Below are 18146 nucleotides of genomic sequence, written 5' to 3'. Positions count from 1 at the left end.
GGGAACTTTATATATATTTTTGTTAAATTGAGGATAGTCTAATCATAATGCAACAGAGGTTCCTCACCATCTGCCTGTTGTAGAACTGGACGTAAGTACTCTTCAAAATCTTACCAGACACTTCAACCAGACAGATTAGCATACCAAGAAATAATAAACAAAGCAATACTTTCAGATGAAGCATTAAAAATTAATAAAAAAGGAGCTTTTTGTTGTAACAGCAAGCTATTATTTAGAACACCTCTTCAAATACTGAGGAGAACCAGTAGAAGCGTTCAGCTAATAAGAAAAATATCCACTGACTTTCACACCATGAGGACTAAAATCAACTGGTTAAGAAGCTTATCAGATAAATTATGTGACTGGATAGTATTAAAAGCTTAAGAAAAGTGAAAAAATAAGAGCTGAGGGTGGGCTTTGGCCCCATTAAGATGATGAAACTGGAAATTCAAAAATGTATTGTATCTGATCTAAAGCGCCACCGCTTCTTTTTTAAATAAGATTAGAGAAGTAATATTTAGTGATCAAGAGCTCCTGGTCATTTTTTCCTAATGTTCTTGTTCCTGACCATGGCTGTGGGTTGAGAGGCTGTCCACAGCAGGTTAATGGCTTGGGATAAAAGTCCTTAAAGGTCAAATGTCTTTGTATTTTAGAGACAGAAAACCCTGAATCATAATTATCTGCTTTTTATTGCTTTCAAAGCAGATAATTAATTCCATAAACCCCTTTCTGACACCAGCAGAGCCTTCACTGCAACACATCTGTGAAACTGAAAGCCATCAACCTGGATGGAAAATGATTTGCTGCCAAGGAACGCAGAGCGTGACAAAGACCTTTTTTATGGGAACAAGTATCCAGATTTCTCCTCAACCACCAAAAAAACAACTCTTTCTGCTGGTAACACTTATTGCTCCAGAATTATCACTCAGTTCAAAACCTAAAGCTGAAGGAATGATTACACAACACAGATCAAACCACAGCTATGGCAAATATAACGAGTGGAGTCAGTATTGTGACTGTTATGGTGGCCGTGGGTGTTATTTGTGAGCATAAAGTTTCTGAGGCAAAAACAATTGGTTTTTTTATGTCCTTTCCCAGAAAGTAACTGAAGGGGAAAGATCACTTCTTTTAATTTAATCTAAGTCACTCTCTCCAGACTTTGCTCCAACATGTTTATATATATAAAAATTAGTTGCCTCAACAAAATGTTTATTCTTCCCATCTAAGCCAAAAAAAACCCCAGATCATGTATCTGTACCTTCTTTCCTTCAAGCTTTACATGTATTATCTTGAAGAAATTTCTTTATACCAAACAAAATGTAATTTAACTAATTGTTGTATCTAAAAATTCTCTCCTCTGTAACATTTCTAATGTTAGATTACTGTAACCCTAATTATTGATTACATATAAAGTGAGACTTTCAGCTGCTTCCAGTCACTGAAGCTGTGTAATATGTAAAATATAAGATATTTGCTTCTGACCCACCTTTTGGACAAATGGGGTCGATGATGTTTATATCTTTACATCAGAAAGACGCTGGAATCGCAGCCAATTAGGAAACAACGTGAGAAGGTAACTGGACTTTTCTTGAAGACGTTTCACCTCTCATGCAAAAGTTTTCTTTAACACGAACTGAAGAAGCTTTCCACGCATTATTGTGGTCACTTACAGGCAGATTCGGCAAGTCACAGAGAGCTTTTAAATTTCTAGACAGGGTGCTAGTCTGGTAGGTCTCCCAGCTAGTGCTTATAAATAATTTCCTAGAAGGAAAGTTTATAAAATTCTTTATTCTTTTATTTTGTTAGCACTTTTTTCATCTTGCATGGTATGTGTGCCCTACTTGTTTCTTTTCACATATTACTCAAATTATTAAGAAAAATAAATATACCAGCTATGAGCTGTAAAGCTTTAACATAACTTAAACGGAAAAGTTGTTACTATGATAGTTTATGCAGTTTATTGGACATAATAAACATTTATGGCACATAATTGGACATTGTTTTGGAAATCACTCTTTTGCTGCTAAAATTCTATTTTATGTCTTTCAAACAACATTTTTCTCTGAAAATGGCTCGAAGCAAAATACAAGGAAACTAAAGATTGCTTAAGACTTTTGTTTAGTGCTGCATGAGAATATTTTTTTTTCCCCTTTCCCTTGAGAAAACACTCAACAAGAAGATGTGATGCAACACAGAGATTTAAACAGCACCCCAACATTTGAGAAACGGGTTGTGCTTGGAAAAGCTACGCCTCATACGTGTGCATTAAAGTGTCTGGAATGAGTTGTGGCACCTGGATATGAGATCGAGCAGTTAGGATGTCAGCAGTGAGTGTGTGTTGGTGTGTGAGCGTGCTCTTCACTCTGTGTGTGTGTGTCTTTTTGTTGGGGATTCCCACAGAGTAAACTGCTTCAGCTCACACATCACATCCTGCCAACAATATCCTGCAAGTCTTGTTCTGCTAGATCTAAGCTGACCCAGATGTTTGACTTGAATCTGCATAGAAAACTCCTTTGGGAGCTGAGAGAAAAGAGAAAACAGAAAGCGGGCGTGATATGTGAGAGGATGTGTGTGCATGCCTGTGTCAGTATGGTGTGAATAAAGGACAGCAAAGACTGGGAGGGGATCCAGATTGTGAAGTGCATTACTGAAGTGCATAGCTTGGAAAGCGGGGGGATAAAATCACAGAGGAATGCTGGAGTTGCTGTTATAACAAGCAGCTCTCTGTCCCTCATGCATGATGCACATCAGTAGATTTGCACGTCCTCCTTCACCACTTTGGCTTTTATTGCTCAGACTGAAACTAAGACAAAGGGCCAAATGTGAAACAGCTGAAACAGATCCTATCAGCCGGAGGGATTTCTTCATATCTGGGTGTACACTGTTAATCTCAAACAACTTTTTTTTGCCTTCAGCAACATTGAGAAACTGACTCCAGGTCAGCCAGTTGTCCTCTGGGCGGGGCTTACCCGATCCGCTCTCATTCCTCGGCCATCTGCGTTCTCCAAAGGTGTCCTCTGATAGATTTGTTTGAATGTTTTTAGTGTGCGCAGCCCGCTGACAGGTTCCCGATCCGAAGCAGTGTCCAAAAATGTTAACCCTGCTGTGACTCTGAAGAGAACCGAATAGAGAACCGCATTTTTCCATGCTATAATCATTTACAGCCTCTGTAATAATCTGCTGTCACCTTCAAAAGGATCAACAGATTGTTTCCACACTGAGCAAAAATGTTCAGACAACAGGCAGTGTTTAAATGCCAGCTGTCTCCCAACTGCGGACGAATGATCCTAAAGTCATAACTCCATATGTCCCTTATGCCAAAAACAATCAGTCTTCTCAGCATCTGCACCACATGTGGCAGATATGTGCAGGATAAGTGTGAGAAGTTGAAATACCGCATTGAAAACCAACATGAAATAAACATGTACAGTAGAAACATATTTCCTCCCTTACGGATTTATTCAATTTTTGCATTTAAAATGCTTCAGATTGTAAAATAAATATTAATATTGCACCAAGATAATACTAAAGCAGTTTTTATTCATCATTTAATTTGTTAACGTAAAAAGTAATTAATCCCCAGACCCAATAACTGTTTTTTTACAGGAATTTTTAGCCACCTTTTTTTTTTTTTTCATTACAGCACCACTATTTAAGGTTTTGTCAGTGATTCTTCATTAGATTTAAGTCTGAACTTTGACTAGGCCACTGAAAAGCCATAGGAAAGTGTTTTGCTAGTGTGCTTGAGATTATTATTCACTGATTTGCTTGAGTTTCAGAATTTGAACTGATGGCCGGAAATTAGTTCGACAGAAGCAAAATCCATGGTTCTTTTAATTTTGCCAAGTCCTCCATGTCCTGAAGCAGCAACGTAGCCGAGACGACAATGCTACCATCACTGCATTTCACTGCCAATATAATGTTGTTTTTCTAAAATACTCGATTTTGATGGATATAATCTGACGCACCGCTTCTAAAAAGCTTCACTGTTGAATATTTTTTACAATAAGCTTGGAGATAATCAAGAAGTTTTGGGGCATATATGTGATACTTTTAAGCTCTGCCGATGTAAAAAAGATGATGTGTAGTGGAGGTCAACTGGGTTGTATTCAGTGTCCTGCTGGGTCAAAGCCAGGTGACCTTTAGAGAGAAAACCTTTTCCAGACCAATATTTGCCAATAAGTTTGATTCTCATCTGCTCTATCATTTCTTCATATTGGTGCATGGTGTGTTACATGTTGAAAATGTTCAGCCTATTCATGTTGTTAGATAGGTGCTATTTAACTGATTTGTTAGATTCTCAGGGTGGATGGCAATTATCTTCTTGCACAAGGCCAAGATAGTTTAAGTACATTTTAAACTAACTGAAAAACAATTGTTGTACTATAGCTGCACTGCATCACCCTTAACTATTGCAACATTTATATTGAATATTAATGAAAATTAAAAGTAGGTTTCTAAATATCTTTTATTTTTAGTCCCTTCAGGGATTCTGCAAGATTTCTTTCGGTTAAACAAAAAAAAAAATCTTCTTAATTCTGGCACAACATGCAACCATTTTACTTCAAGCAAAAGTGCTTTTTTTAATGTACTCACTTATTTATTTGTTTGTTTATTTATTTAACATTGTAAAAAATATTGTGTATATGCATATTTCCTAGATTCAACATTTTTTTGTTTTCCCTTTTTTCACATATTTATGTTTTAAAAATCTTAATTTAGAGCAAAGCTGAACTGAAGTCAAATTCTTTGTTTTGGTGCACAAACTTGGCAAATAATGCTGGTTCTAATTTATCACTGAGATATTATCACAACGCATAAAACGTTAAGACTTCATGTTTCCGATCTTGTTGTCAGCTCGTAGCTGACTGGTTGTAAAACAAGTTGAAACAGAAACCTCCTACAAGTTATGCTCCAAAGCAGGCCCCTAACTCGCACATGCTCTTCATCCTCTCGTCTGCAAACAATGACTTAAGATCACCGTGCAAACAGTGACTGAAAACACGGCCGACCTCACCTGCCGAGGTCAAACCGCACGGCGAGCGCGTCAGCCAGGCTGCGGTCGGGCATGGCAGGTGCTGCCGCCTGCATGCATGAAGAAAAGAAGATGAGCTAACAGAGAGTCGGGCTGTGTCACTGGCACCAAGCCTGATGCGTCTGATAAGGCCGACAGGAACACTTCGGTTACCAAGAGGCCAGGTCAAGTGAAACCAAGATGTCAAGGCACAACGTCCATCAGGAGGAGTGGGGCGGCGATCGTGTCAAGCTGTCATGCAAGCCGAAGAGGGGGCAGCGGCTGGACAGAGGGGTAGGATGACTTATACATGGGAACAAAGTGGAGTTATTCATTCAAGTATACAGCAGAACAGGCTGTAGCTCCATATCATCCGATGATTAAACCCGTTCCAGGTGTAGTTGGCTCTGTCTTTGGAGAACTTGAGAAGGGCGGCTTTGCTCGTGTTCATGAAATTAATCTCGATAGAAGTCCTCAGGGACTCTGAGGCTGCCAGAGATGAGTCAGAAGACAAAGTTCTGATGTCTGTTTCAGGAAGCGCTTAAGCTCCACCTCATTTAACTAAAGCCTTTTAGAAAAATAATAAAGTTTAATAGAATGTTTTACTGTTTTCTTTTATGTTTCATGATTGCTGCAGCAGAAAACATCTTCAGTAGCTTCCTGCTTCTGAAACGCATGCAAACTGCAATGCTAAAGCACACCATCCTGTGCTGCACTGCTAATATTTGTGGGTAGAAGTTGCACCTTGATCAAATACTTGAAGAGGACATGAACTTCTGGCATTGTTGTGGTTGGATATTCGACCGCTCCTCTTGGCTGCGCTGGTGGCGTTCAGTTAATCTTGTTGGTTTCCTGCACCTGACCCAAATTTTAACTCAAGGCCGGGACTTTGGCAGGAGCTGATCTACTGGTGAATTCACTCCATGACTAATTTAAATCTGTTTGGCCTCATTGAGCATCAAAAAGTGTCCCAGTTTGCAATACTAAGGTGATAGTGAAGCTATGTTGAAAAACGTGGTGACAGTTCATTGAAATGTTGAAAATCCCAAACTGCTGCGATAACTTGAAGAGCTCAAACTTTGAAAACATGGATCTTCTGTTTCATTGTGAACCTTGCTTGATTTATTAGTTGCTTGTTTTGGTCTTTAAAGTTCTTGAAAACTTTGCTTTGTTTTACCTTCATGCACCCAATGAAGACATCAGAACTTCGTTTAGATTACTTTTTGCATGATTACTGGTTTGGTTTCCCTCTCCAAAAGCCGCCATACATTTAAACCAAGGCATATTAAAACCTGCATTCAAAGGGCAAATGTCCTGCAGGAGAGCTTTGTGGCATATTTAGTTTCATTGGTAACATTTTATCTGAAGGGGTGTGCATAAGACTGACATGACAGTGCCATAAACAAAACATAACAATGGCCATGAACAGGAAGGACTCTTTATGAAGTGTCATTTGGTAAATAATCACACTTTAAATGCAAAGTTGCATTAGAAGTCCATTAAAAGTGCATTATTTGGTCAATAATAACTCTTTTAATGCCAAGTTCTGTTAAAACTGGCATAAAAAGTCAATTGAAAGTATCAACTTTGCATTTAAATTGTCATTATTTACCAAATGAAATTTCATGGCAGCAGTCATAAACATTCATAAAACTCCTTCATGTCCATAGCACGTGTTATGTCATGTTTATGACAGTGTCACGTCAGTCACTTCAAATAAAGTGTTACTGCTTCATTTCTTGCAATGTTTTTTTCCCACTAATTAAATCCTATGTTAAACTCAAGGTCTATCGGCCAAAACCGGTTCTGTTTTTCTCTCAGAATGACACCGGAATAGAACTTTAAGATATCAGTCAAATGTTACATCAATGTTAAATGTAATGTAATATTAAGAAGTACAAATCAAATCCAGAGAAAGCTATAATGTTTTAATGGTGGTTTATTGTTGCATTGTTGCATTCTTTGTAAAGATTCGTGATCTTGATGTCACCCAAAATGAAAATCAGCCTGACACCTTGCATTAAAACCAAGTTTGTAAAACTAAAGCTGTACAATCAATTCATTTTACATTTTTAATGCTTTCTTTTTTGAAAAGGTTCAGGAAGAAGCGCCTTGCGGGTCACCAGACACCGGTCCACGGACCCAGAGGTGTCGCAGCGTTCGTGAGAAGACTGAAAGCCATCTGAGGTTTTAAGGTAATAAGAGCGAACGCGTTGGATCGGTTCCCTTCATGGGTTAAAGCACAAACTCCTGGTATCAAACATACATAAGAAGCAGCCGTGTCCTCCTCTGCGAGTCAGACAGTCACCTGCCTCGGGTGACACTGAACCGGCGAAGACGGTAAAGGAGATCCGTAAGAAAAGAAGGGAAGACGAGAGGGATGGTGTCCAATGCTTTTTTTTTTACCCTCTTCACCTTAAGCATCCTTGACATTAGTGTAATGATACGACTCTTACTCCTTTTAGGGCTGCTTTTACTTTAATCCATACTGTCTGGAGTACAACGAGGTAAACTGTTTGTGCTCTGCATAATCCTCAGGTTTAAACCTAATCCCTCATCCAGGACTTCACCTCTTGACCTTGTCAATCTTTGGAACAACAACTAAAAGTCAACATGCAGATCGAGCACAAAAAGAAAAACCCGTACTCATTCTACCCTTGTTGCTTAAGATCCTGCCCCTGTACAGCACATAAAGCACAACAGACTCACGTTTTCCATTTTCCATTGCTTGTTTTATTGGGATTCAGCACATTCAGGACCACTTATTCCGGTTTCCATTTAAATTACATCAAAACAAATCGACTTAAAACAATAACACTTTGAAGTGGCACGTAAATGGTTAACGTTCAAGTATTTGAGACCGTGATGTTGGCCTGAAACTCGGCTTCAGGCTGAATTCTGGTCTCCAGCGTGCCACTAAAATAAAACGCAAGGCTTGGTATGTTTGAGCTGATAGGTAATAAAATTTAAAGACTTTCAGGGAACATTCAAACATCCCCCATCCGTGACTTTCCCCTTGAAGCTGCAGAACTGTCTTACCTGGAGGGAGAACTGCCTGTCTTTTAGGCATCAGCTATCAGAATAAAGAACATTTCAGTGGTGATTTTTTTTTTTTTTCGAAACAGAATTTCCAAAGGTTTTAAAAACAAACAGATCAGCTGAGCAAAGAGAGAATATTTGAAGAAAGAATTTACCTGAAAACATGCAATAAAGAACAAAAATTTCAAATAGACTCACTTTGAAAATTATCATATTCCTTGTGTGATGTCACTATGTGAGTGGGCCACTTTTAAGGTTGTTTTTGCAAGGGAATATTTTATTTTAATCAAAGATAAAATTAACCATAACATGCTATTGTATGTATGACAAACTAGAGCTAAACACAGTGTGACTAATTTTCCCCCAAAAAATGATAAATAAATCTGCCACTTAGCTTTAAAGAGGTAAAATCTTCTTCCAAGATGTTTTTATTTTCAAGCTTTTAAGTTTTTATTTATGTTGTATTCAATAAGCACATTCCCATAACCTTTTCTCCTGACAGCCTCCCTTCTTGCACCGACAACACAAAAACATTATGCTCCATCTGGACCAAAAATTGGTCTTGATCAGTCAGAGCAGATCATATCCAACTTAAAGATAAGTGATGAACATATCCGTTCATCACAGCCGGGGTTTGTATATATGTGCTTTTTATTCCATTTTAAAGGGTTAGTGCAACACTGTGTATAAACATGTAAGTACACAGCATCTACATCTACTTTGTTGCTTCTCAAATTAGATTTTTTTTTCTTCCAACATTGTTCTCCAGTTTATTCCACATAAACTGGAATTGTGCTGCAATAATAACAATAATAATTCAAAGCCATACCAGTCCCTTTAAAATAAGCCTCAACTGATTAAAATATTTTATATTTTGTAAGTTATAGTTCCAAGGAATTGGTACAGACGCAGAGACCTTTTTCTGTTTTCTTTATATTTCTGCAAAATAGGAAATACTCCACATGTCATTTCAATTTGTAAAGCCGCTCGCCGGTGCTCTCTAGAAGGTCAGATTGTCTAATAGTTTAAAAAACAAGAATAGCAACAAACAAGGCTCTATGGGGGATCAGATTTATCTTGGCACCAGACACAAACAAGCTCAAATGCAGCAAAGAGTTGTACCTTAACATCGCCAGGTCTACAGGAAAACCATTAGATCTGTATGCCAGACAAAAACAAAACTTTCCTACTGCCACAAATGTAAACATTTACATGGACCATAACTTAAGATTTATGTGAGATGAAGCTGAGGTTCCATGATGCTGTGGGCCGGTTTCTCCTCCAAAGATCCTGAAACCTTTGTTATAATTCAAATCCTCATTGGCTTTCAGTATAACAACTTTGTGCTGTGGTCAGATTAGACTAAGACTGAGTGTTCCTGTAATAAATACGACATGTGGGCGATGCGGTTTCTGGTTTCTCAAGTAAATTGAAATGCTTTTGCTAGAGTACACTGCACTGCGCAGTCTTTTAAATACCAGAATATTTTTAATAGAAATCTGGTGGTCTGAGTTGGTGTTCTGAAGTTGTGCCATCACTGGAGCTTTCCGTAACAAAATGAACCAAAACAAACACCCAAATTAACACGGAAACGGTTCACCAGACACAAAATCAGCCTTCAGGATGCAGATCCAAATCCAAAACAACTGTTTTTTTCTCCAAACTTAGGCGAGAAGAGCAAAGTCAGGACAATCTGGAGGGAAAGCAAAGAGGAATGGTCAAAAGTCTCTCTGTTTGCAACAACTACTTTGACACAAATTTGCATCAAGGGTGCCAGTAAGTAGAGCACAACATATTAAAAGTCTCAACCCATCCCCCAAGCGCTGATCGCCCATCTCTTAGCTCTCTACCTCCCCTATAGGTTGGGAATCACTGTAATGCCCCATGAAATGAATAAACATGTTAAGCCTGATCCTCGGTTCTTTGTCAGTAAAAAGTTCAATTACTGCTGAGCTGGAGCTCTGTCTCGCACATTGTTTTGGGGTGAATCACCCAGTCTTCACAGTGCAGTGGAAACTGCTCCCTCATTCACAGTAAAACGGGGGGGGAAAATCCTCATGGGACAGCTGATGCCAAAACCAAATGCATAAATTATAATTTTATGTAACCGCTCTGAGAATATCAGTTTTCCATATCTTTAGATGTGTTTTAATGCATGGAGCAAGTCTTGTCTTGGTAAAGGTGCAGTTCATCCTCCTTGTCCACTAGAGGGCAGGAGAGATAAACTCAAATGTTTCCAATATCTGGAAATTTTACTTAGCAACAATAAAACAGCAGCAGCAGTTTTACTAAGCGGCACAGCTAATAACACATTCTGAAATCAGTTCACATTTAAATCAGAAAAAAAAGAAATGCTTTGTCATTTCTGCTGGGCTTATTCACATGCAAAATAGCAGCCTGGATGTTTTGCATCAGCTGCACATCAAAGTAAAATAAGTGAATAAAAGCCAGGCAGCTGAACACATTTTAAACATCAAATCAACAAAAAAATAACACATTTGAGAGGGTTGTAGTTGTACAGACAAAAGAAACATCATTTTTAGATTATGTCCTCTTATCTCTGCTTCAAATGCATACGAGGTTTTAAGGTCAGAGTCAGTGGATGCGAGGTACGGGGTGGAGCAGCGTCATGTGCTCTGCCCCGGTGAAAGGCAGGCGGCTGGTGCAGTAATGGTGCACCACCTCCGGGATGCTGGGGAACACGCAGCTGCTCTGGTCCAGGGTGAAGCCGTTCTCTTTGGTCTGGGCCACGATGATGTGAACGCAGCCCTGACTCGTCCTGGACACAGACGAGATTCATGAACACCAACATCTACTCACCATTTCATCAAAACTTTCAGCTTCTGATTAGCAAAGGAAATGCAATGGAGATGTGATGAACGTAAAACAAAAAGGAACAAAAACAAAAATGAATGAATAAAGATGTTTCTTTATTCATTTAAAAAAACAAGCGGCCCCTCTTCATTTATTGATGGTTTATTTATTCCTTCCCTCCTTAGTGCATTTATTTAGTTATAAAACGTACATAATATGCATAAAATAATAATAACAGATATTATTATTGTTTAATAATTATTACACAAAAACTAGAGCTATTAAAATAAATCTTAGTAGTAGTATAATACTTATAGCTCTTATATTATTATTATTATTATACAATTATTAATAATAATGTTATTACGTAATATTATTATTACAAAACATAATAGATGTTTTATTATTATGTAATAATATTGTAACATAATATTGTAATTACATAATATTATATAATAATCATAATAATAAAATACTGATAGTTTTATTATTATTATTAGGCATAATTGTTATAATGCCTAATGTATTTGTTTTGCAAGGTTTCCCCCTTCAGTTATTTCGTTCATTAGTTTTAATTTACCTACATATAGCGACATTTATTTAGGTTTTATCTTAAATAAAAGCATTATATTATATTATATTATCAAAAAGTTGTAGTATCTTTGAGTTTCTAGAGAAATCCTATGCTAGTTGAAACAACACAGGATGATGGTTGTCAGACCAGAGTGACGGCTGAGCTTCAGCTCAGGAGAAGCTGACCCTTCTCTCTAAATGCGCATACGGACATTTTATTTTATGTTCTGCTGGGTGTAGCTTGACTTTCTGTTTTGTTTTTTCAAAATTTCTCTTAAGATATGTTTTTGGTTTAAATGCCTCTTTATCCACACCCACTAATTTGTCCTGCATTCTTTCAAACACAGACTACAGCAAAGCCACAAATAAGAAATGTGCATCCAATTAGAGACATTTTATCCAGCGGAAGCTGCGCCTGCATCTTCAGGAAACACTCACTTGAGGGCGATGGAGTACTTGCTGTTGTCTGATTCGCTGTTCCTGACCAGGAAGCTGGCCTCTTTGCAGGACTGCAGCTGGAACTCCGCCTCCTGCCGGGTCACGCAGCCATGGTACCAACTGGAAGAGACGCAGAGCAGAATCCACAAGTCCCTTTGATATTCAAAATGTTTGTTGAGACTTTAGGTGATGCTTTAATCCCTAAATATATTAGTTGGATATGACTCCAAAAACATCTACACCACTTTAAAACATGTAGGTCACATGGGTCATGGAATGCTTTGCAGAGTCCTATTTTTTGACTTTACATGTTAAAAAATCTCCTTTCATTTTAGCTAAACATAATTTGTGAAACTTGAGAAAACATGTAAACACTGTAACTGAGTAACGTTTCATCAATAACCGGACATTTAGTTGGAGTCACAGTTGTGAAATCTGTACAGATGTGCCCACGATTTACAGCTCCTGCACTGTAATAAAGGCTTCCTCTTCTTCTGATTCAGAAATCATTGTCTTCAGCTTTCTGCTTCTCTTTAAACATTTTTGTAACTTTTCTTTCTTTGTTTCATTTTTTTGTTGGTGTTTTTTTTGCCATTTTGGAGAAGAATATTGTTCTTCTCCATCTTAATTTATTTCAAGACTTCCCAAAAGAGAAATTTCACAAGAACAATAAATGTACTGGAGCATAAAGTGGACGCATGATGATGCTCCCTTCAAATTTCAACCTGCCCAATCATGTATGTAAAAAAAATATATAAAGGTGTGATTAATTTCAGGATATACTGAATATTTTGTGTTTTTGTCTATAAAGGAGAGCAGGGTGTTACCTCTGCTTTTCCAGGGGCAGTAATGGATCCAAGCAGCACGCCTCTCCATCAGGGCTGCTGTAGGGAAGCGTAGATGGCAGCAGAGTCGGGTGAGAGGATCTCAGGATCTTTTGGCTTCTGCTTTTCTGCCTCAGATAATGTTGCTGCTGCTGCATCTGGGTCTGCATGGTGAGTGTATGAAAACATGTCTCTTCTTTGACTGGGTTGTCAAATTGTGCTGGGAAAAGATGAGCACAAGCAAAGTAAAAATATATATATATATATATATAAATCTTTCTTCTTGAGTTTGAACTTTCTGTTGATGTCTGAAAACACAGCAGAGTACTTTGATGTTTTATACAAGATGTTCAGTATGCTGTTGGTCTGTGTAGTTCATAAAATATGCATGTGAGGGTGAACCAGGCGAAGCAAGACAAACATAATCATCTACTCTTGAAAAGCTTCAACCAGAATCCAACTTCAGACTCAGTGATGAACCTTCGGATAATAACAATGTGGTGAAAGATGCTTTATTATACCCGACAGAGTCCTGACGATGTGCTGCTTCCTCCATTCCCATGGCAACTCGTACTCAGTTGCGGGACGCTGGTCCAGCTCCGGCTTCGTCCGCTCACCGTCACCGCTTCCCTCATACGGGTCGTCATAGATGGCAGCTGGCTGACCTTTTTCCGCAGGTCCCTCGCTCCCATCCGCCGACATACACGCCTTGAGCAGATCTTTAGATCCCCGACGTCTGATCTCTGGCAGGTTGAAGAGAAGGGATTAAAGATTAAAATCTCTGCCGCGAGATAAAAGTCTCCACCGCTGGAGCGACACAAGGCCTGCAGCAGCTGCAGGGAACATTGTGGGAGAAAGACGGGAAAGCTGGACACAAAAGAGTTCTGGATCAGGATGTAGCTGAATTTCAATTGAACCAGTTTCCTTTTTTTTTTCTTTTTTTTTACATCATCGGGAGAAAACCACTCTCAAATGTTTACACACCCCATCACATATTTAAATGAGACCATCACAACGTTTTCCTTGTAATTTTAGTAATCGAGACAGCTGAACTGTATTTTAGGTTCATTAGTGGCACTTTAATTGATGTTATATGTGTTCCAAAAAAAACAATAAATGCTAAAATTGCTTTAAAAAGTGCTTTAACAAAATATTAGCATAAAGGTACACACACCTATTTAAATTTTTCCCCAGTAAAAAACTCAAAGAAGCCTAGCTTTCAAAACTGGCTTGAATAAAAATCAGAAAAATAGAAATTAGCCAAAGAAATTCTGCTTGAAGTTGTGATTTAATAACTGATCTCAGCTGCTAAATAATGCTGGGCCGCGTTCATGACCCTGCTGACTTCCTTCCATGTGATTTCAGCCTCTTAAACTGACCGACTCACATCATCACATCCTCTGCTGACTTCACACCGTCTCAGTGAGAAACAATCTAAGAGACGGAGGAGCAGCAATAAAGCCTGCCCACCTTCACGCAGTGCCATTGTGTGACTCTTCTGGTAAAAACAACAAACTGAAAAGGTTCTGGCAGCATCCGATTCCCTGATTGGACACTGCATTTCCTCTGACTCTGAGAGGTCCAAATAGGGCTGCATCCTAGATTCTGGGAGCCGGCGGTCGGGGCCGACTTCCTTTTGAGAAAATAGCACCAGGAAACAGAAACAGGAAAGAGGAAGTGAGGACAGGAAACTACACCCATTGTCCAAATGAAATGCAGTCATCATAGCCAAGCCAGAGAGCAGAGTGACTTCACATTCTCAGAAGGATGATGAAGTGACTGAAAATGGGAATGTTGTGAGGTCAAGTGTGTTTTACGAGTTCCCACCGGTTATCATTTGTTGTGCATCGTATGGCTCCATGTAGCCATCGTTCTCCCCAACTCTCTCTGCATCCCTCTGCTCTCTGGTCTTCTGGGCATCAAACGGGTCTGCGTAATCCTCCACAATGATCAACTAGATCAGGAAAATACAGGAAAAACGATAATTTAGGGGGTGTAGATCCTTTAAACTGTGAACTCATAGACGAAACTCATGTTTGAGGTTAAATTTATACTGTAATCAAATAAAATTCATTTCAAAATGAATAAATGCTTGAATTTCTGCTTGGGAAAATGTTGTTAGATTGCTTTTTATAATATTTAGTGTAATTTTCATGCAGCAATGGGTTACTAACACATTTCTTATATCAAATCTACACTGTAAAAAATAAAGTCTCTAATTTACGGTAAAATACTGGCCACTGTGGTTGCCTGAATTTTACCATATAAATACCATAAATATATATATATATTTTTTACAGTGTACACACCTGCTCAACTTTTCCCGGTCAGCTAAGCAAAGTGAATGGCATTTACTAACTCACTCACTCTTTGGTTACCTAGCAACAACCTGCTGACTTACTTGCACAGCAGCAGTTTAAGATTTTGTCACTGTGCCTTATAACTGCCAAAAAAAATTTTTTTTTTAAAAACAGCTAAATGAATTGAAAACTGTGGATAAGACAGGAAAGGTCACACCATCAGACTGGCAGAATTTCAGATATTTAAAACAATAATTATCGATATCGACTGATATGTAACACTTTTATCGTGATATGTTTTTTCAGCCATATTGTCCAGCCCTACAACAAAATGGAATATTTTATGATTTCATGATTTCTCTGTCGATATCTGTTATTGATATCGGCTGATATCAATAATCTTGATAAATTTTTCAGCCATATCGTCCAGCCCTAGGTAATTCTAATATCTACTATAATTGGTGCAGTTATTGATGGTTTTTCCCATCACACTTTTTTTTTTAGGATAAACTGATGGAGGCTTTGGCCAGGCTCTGATTTGAATCTTACGGAGTTTGGTAAAATATGGTAGCGGTCACCAGAGGGGAAGAACGTTATGAATGAGGGAGGGCCTTCTGCGTAGGTCAAAACTGAGCCAGAGGAAGGTGACAACCTCATATGTCTGCCAACAGTTTTGTAATCGAGGCAGAGGAAGATGAAAGTAGAAGATCAAACAGTGGAGAGAAGCAGGGAGACACAATCTGGGAGGAATGGGCACAATGGGAGGCACAGACAAAGAGAGGAGGAGGGGAAATGAGACAATAATAAGTCTTTTCTGAGTTTGGACTGGATCCAGGCTTCTTCACTGTCAGCAAATTGTATGCCTTTCCTGAAGCTGCAGTCAGACAGTTTATTGGTATCCCATCTGTATTTTTAGAGAAGGTAGGAGAAACATGTCAGATTAGCATGCATCACGCAAAGATTCATAAACTAAAAACATGTGTTTTTACTTTTACCAGAAGAAAAGCTTGAAGGACAAGTATATTTTGGTATTTACCTGTCATTTTAGGAAAAATAATAAATTTTGTACACAAATTAAAACATTTATATTTTTAATATTAGACCTACTAATAAAAAATACAACAAAATCTAATAGAATCCTAATTAAATTTTCTATATAAGCTATTTAAGTAAAGAAAACTGCCCCTCTAATGTGTTTGTCTGTCTGTCCATGTAGACCACAATCCACCCAATTGTAAAAGTGAAATTGAATACAAACTGAACAGGGAAACGAATATCTCTGGTATAACACCAGAGATATTTTTCTAAAACCCAGACTACCTGCGTCTCTTTGGTCATTTCCGCTCACAGGACATTACTGCCAAAGACCAAATAAGCAAGTATGAATAGGTGACTTTGTGGTTATTCACTCAGTAAATGCAACATTTTCAGGGAATTTGATGGAAACCATCACAACTCAATATGGAGGATCAAAAGTGCAGAAATTTTCTTAAAGCCAAGGTTGTCCTTGTCCAGTCCTGCCAGTTTCAGATGTGTCTCTACACCAACACAGTTAATTCAAATGGTCCAACTACCTAAAAGTCAATATACAAAATAAAAAAGAAACAAATGCTTCAGTAATGTATAAGTGATTGAATTAATGCATATTGAGATGAAATTTGAACTCAGTATATCTTAAAAGCATAAATGGTATTTCAGAATTTATTCAGTCATTCTTGTGCTGTAAAACTAAAACACATAAGGAATATCTATGGGGCCAGAGGTGGTCCATATTACAATTGCAGTTCTTTAAATCAAGTTTCAGTTCCTGGTTTCTTTCAACCAGGAAAGACTAAAGTTTTTTTCCACAAACAAGAGATGTGATATTAATGGGTTCGCCATTAACCTATTCACTTTTGCATTACTGCAGAGCTTCATTCAGATGTCTGTGAAACTATAGTTTTAGATTGTAACATTTTATTTGTGCTGTCAGAAAGAAAACTTAGATTTGTTATATTTATATTGTTATGTTACAAATATTTTAGGAGAGTCAAAATGAGCTCTTAGAATAAAACTCACAGTTTCCGTTTTGGACTGGGCTGCAAGTTTATCTGCTTCAGAGCCGGCGGTACCACTGATTGTAAAGTTGGGGCTTTTGTCCTGTTTATCCACTCTAATCATCCGGCTGATGTAGGCGCAGGCAGGCGCGGAGGTCTTCGGGGGTCTGTGTTGCTCCTCCATCACCGCCTCTGCTTTGGAGTTCTTGCGGCTTTTCCCGGCCAGCAAAGTGTCCCAAACCTTCCCATCTTTCTGGGAACCAACCCCGTTCCTGCTAACTTCTGCGCCGGAGTTCTTTCGGTTCTTTCTGGACAGCAGTGAACCGACACCTCCACCTCCTGCTGCGCCGTCTGCAGAGGAGTTCTTCCGGTGGCCCGTTTTGGTCCCTGTGCTGATCATCAGCCCGGCTTTACTTGCTCTCGGATGGGAGCGGGACTCAGAGACTGACCGGATCTTGTCCGTACCGTTCTTCAGGGCCAGGGGGAACTCCTTGAACCACTTTGCCATTTTTTTTCCCTCAGATGGAAATCTATAAACTTCCCTGCCTCGTCCTGCACCTTTCAGCGCCATGCAAAGGGGCCCCAGGGACGCACCTTCAGAAAATCACTGCCTCTCTAACAATAGACTTCCGCTGCTTTATTCTAATAGACAGAACATTTTCACACCTCAATTTTAAAAAATGGCCCCAATGAAACATAAGCCTGATTAGTAGAAGAAAAAAACACTCAAGTTTTATCCCATTTGAAAATTTCTTACATTTGGTCCTTTTTTTCAGTTTAAAGAAAATTTATTCCCTTTGGATAAAAAGATGCCATCGGAGCGGGATCATCCGAAAAAAGGCAAAGTTTTTCTTGATGGTGATTTTTGGTCCCATTCCCAGAGCGGCTAATGGGTCAGTTACAAGCGTCCAAAGTGGAAAAAGTCAAATAAAAGAGCCGGTGTGTGGGGTATCTGCTTTAACAACGGGGGGGCAGTCCGTGGTGGGCGGAGAATCAGCGGCGGTCCTATCTTCACTGGTGCCCCGGGTCCCTCCTTCAAGCCTGGCCACCTCGCACTCCCCACGGGTCAGTAATCAATGAAAAATATCTCTATTTATAAACATTTTTC

The 18146-nt window shown here is 38.8% G+C and overlaps 1 protein-coding gene and 1 long non-coding RNA gene across 2 annotated transcripts; one reads left to right on the top strand and one right to left on the bottom strand.

Annotated features, from left to right (window-relative positions):
• The first annotated feature begins 4958 nt into the window (after window positions 1-4958).
• Window positions 4959-11887, top strand: LOC114155933 (uncharacterized). The gene is made up of 3 exons (XR_003597867.1): window positions 4959-5308; window positions 7110-7209; window positions 11788-11887. It is a non-coding gene; the product is annotated as an uncharacterized LOC114155933 (long non-coding RNA).
• Window positions 7725-17975, bottom strand: LOC114155932 (SH2 domain-containing adapter protein E). Its single transcript, XM_028036076.1, has 6 exons — window positions 17061-17975; window positions 14530-14656; window positions 13224-13445; window positions 12706-12922; window positions 11879-11998; window positions 7725-10832 (listed from the first exon to the last, which is right to left on the bottom strand). The coding sequence occupies exons 1-6, from the start codon at window positions 17607-17609 to the stop codon at window positions 10649-10651; spliced, it is 1419 nt and encodes a 472-aa protein (XP_027891877.1). The 5' UTR covers window positions 17610-17975; the 3' UTR covers window positions 7725-10648.
• Window positions 17976-18146: the final 171 nt, after the last annotated feature.

Source organism: Xiphophorus couchianus, chromosome 13, assembly GCF_001444195.1.
Source record: "Xiphophorus couchianus chromosome 13, X_couchianus-1.0, whole genome shotgun sequence".
NCBI lineage: Eukaryota > Metazoa > Chordata > Actinopteri > Cyprinodontiformes > Poeciliidae > Xiphophorus > Xiphophorus couchianus.
The sequence above is the reverse complement of the archived record's forward strand: the minus strand, read 5'-3'. Positions and strand labels throughout refer to the sequence as shown.

Bases quoted from the DNA above. Each gene is read 5' to 3' on its own strand.
- LOC114155932 (XM_028036076.1), bottom strand. From the start codon at position 17,609: ATGGCGCTGAAAGGTGCAGGACGAGGCAGGGAAGTTTATAGATTTCCA. The intron at 12,923-13,223 runs GTATAATAAAGC...ATCTTTTCCCAG, and splicing joins CATCGTCAGGACTCTGTCGG to CACAATTTGACAACCCAGTC. The intron at 10,833-11,878 runs GTGAGTGTTTCC...GTCTGTGTCCAG, and splicing joins AAGTACTCCATCGCCCTCAA to GACGAGTCAGGGCTGCGTTC.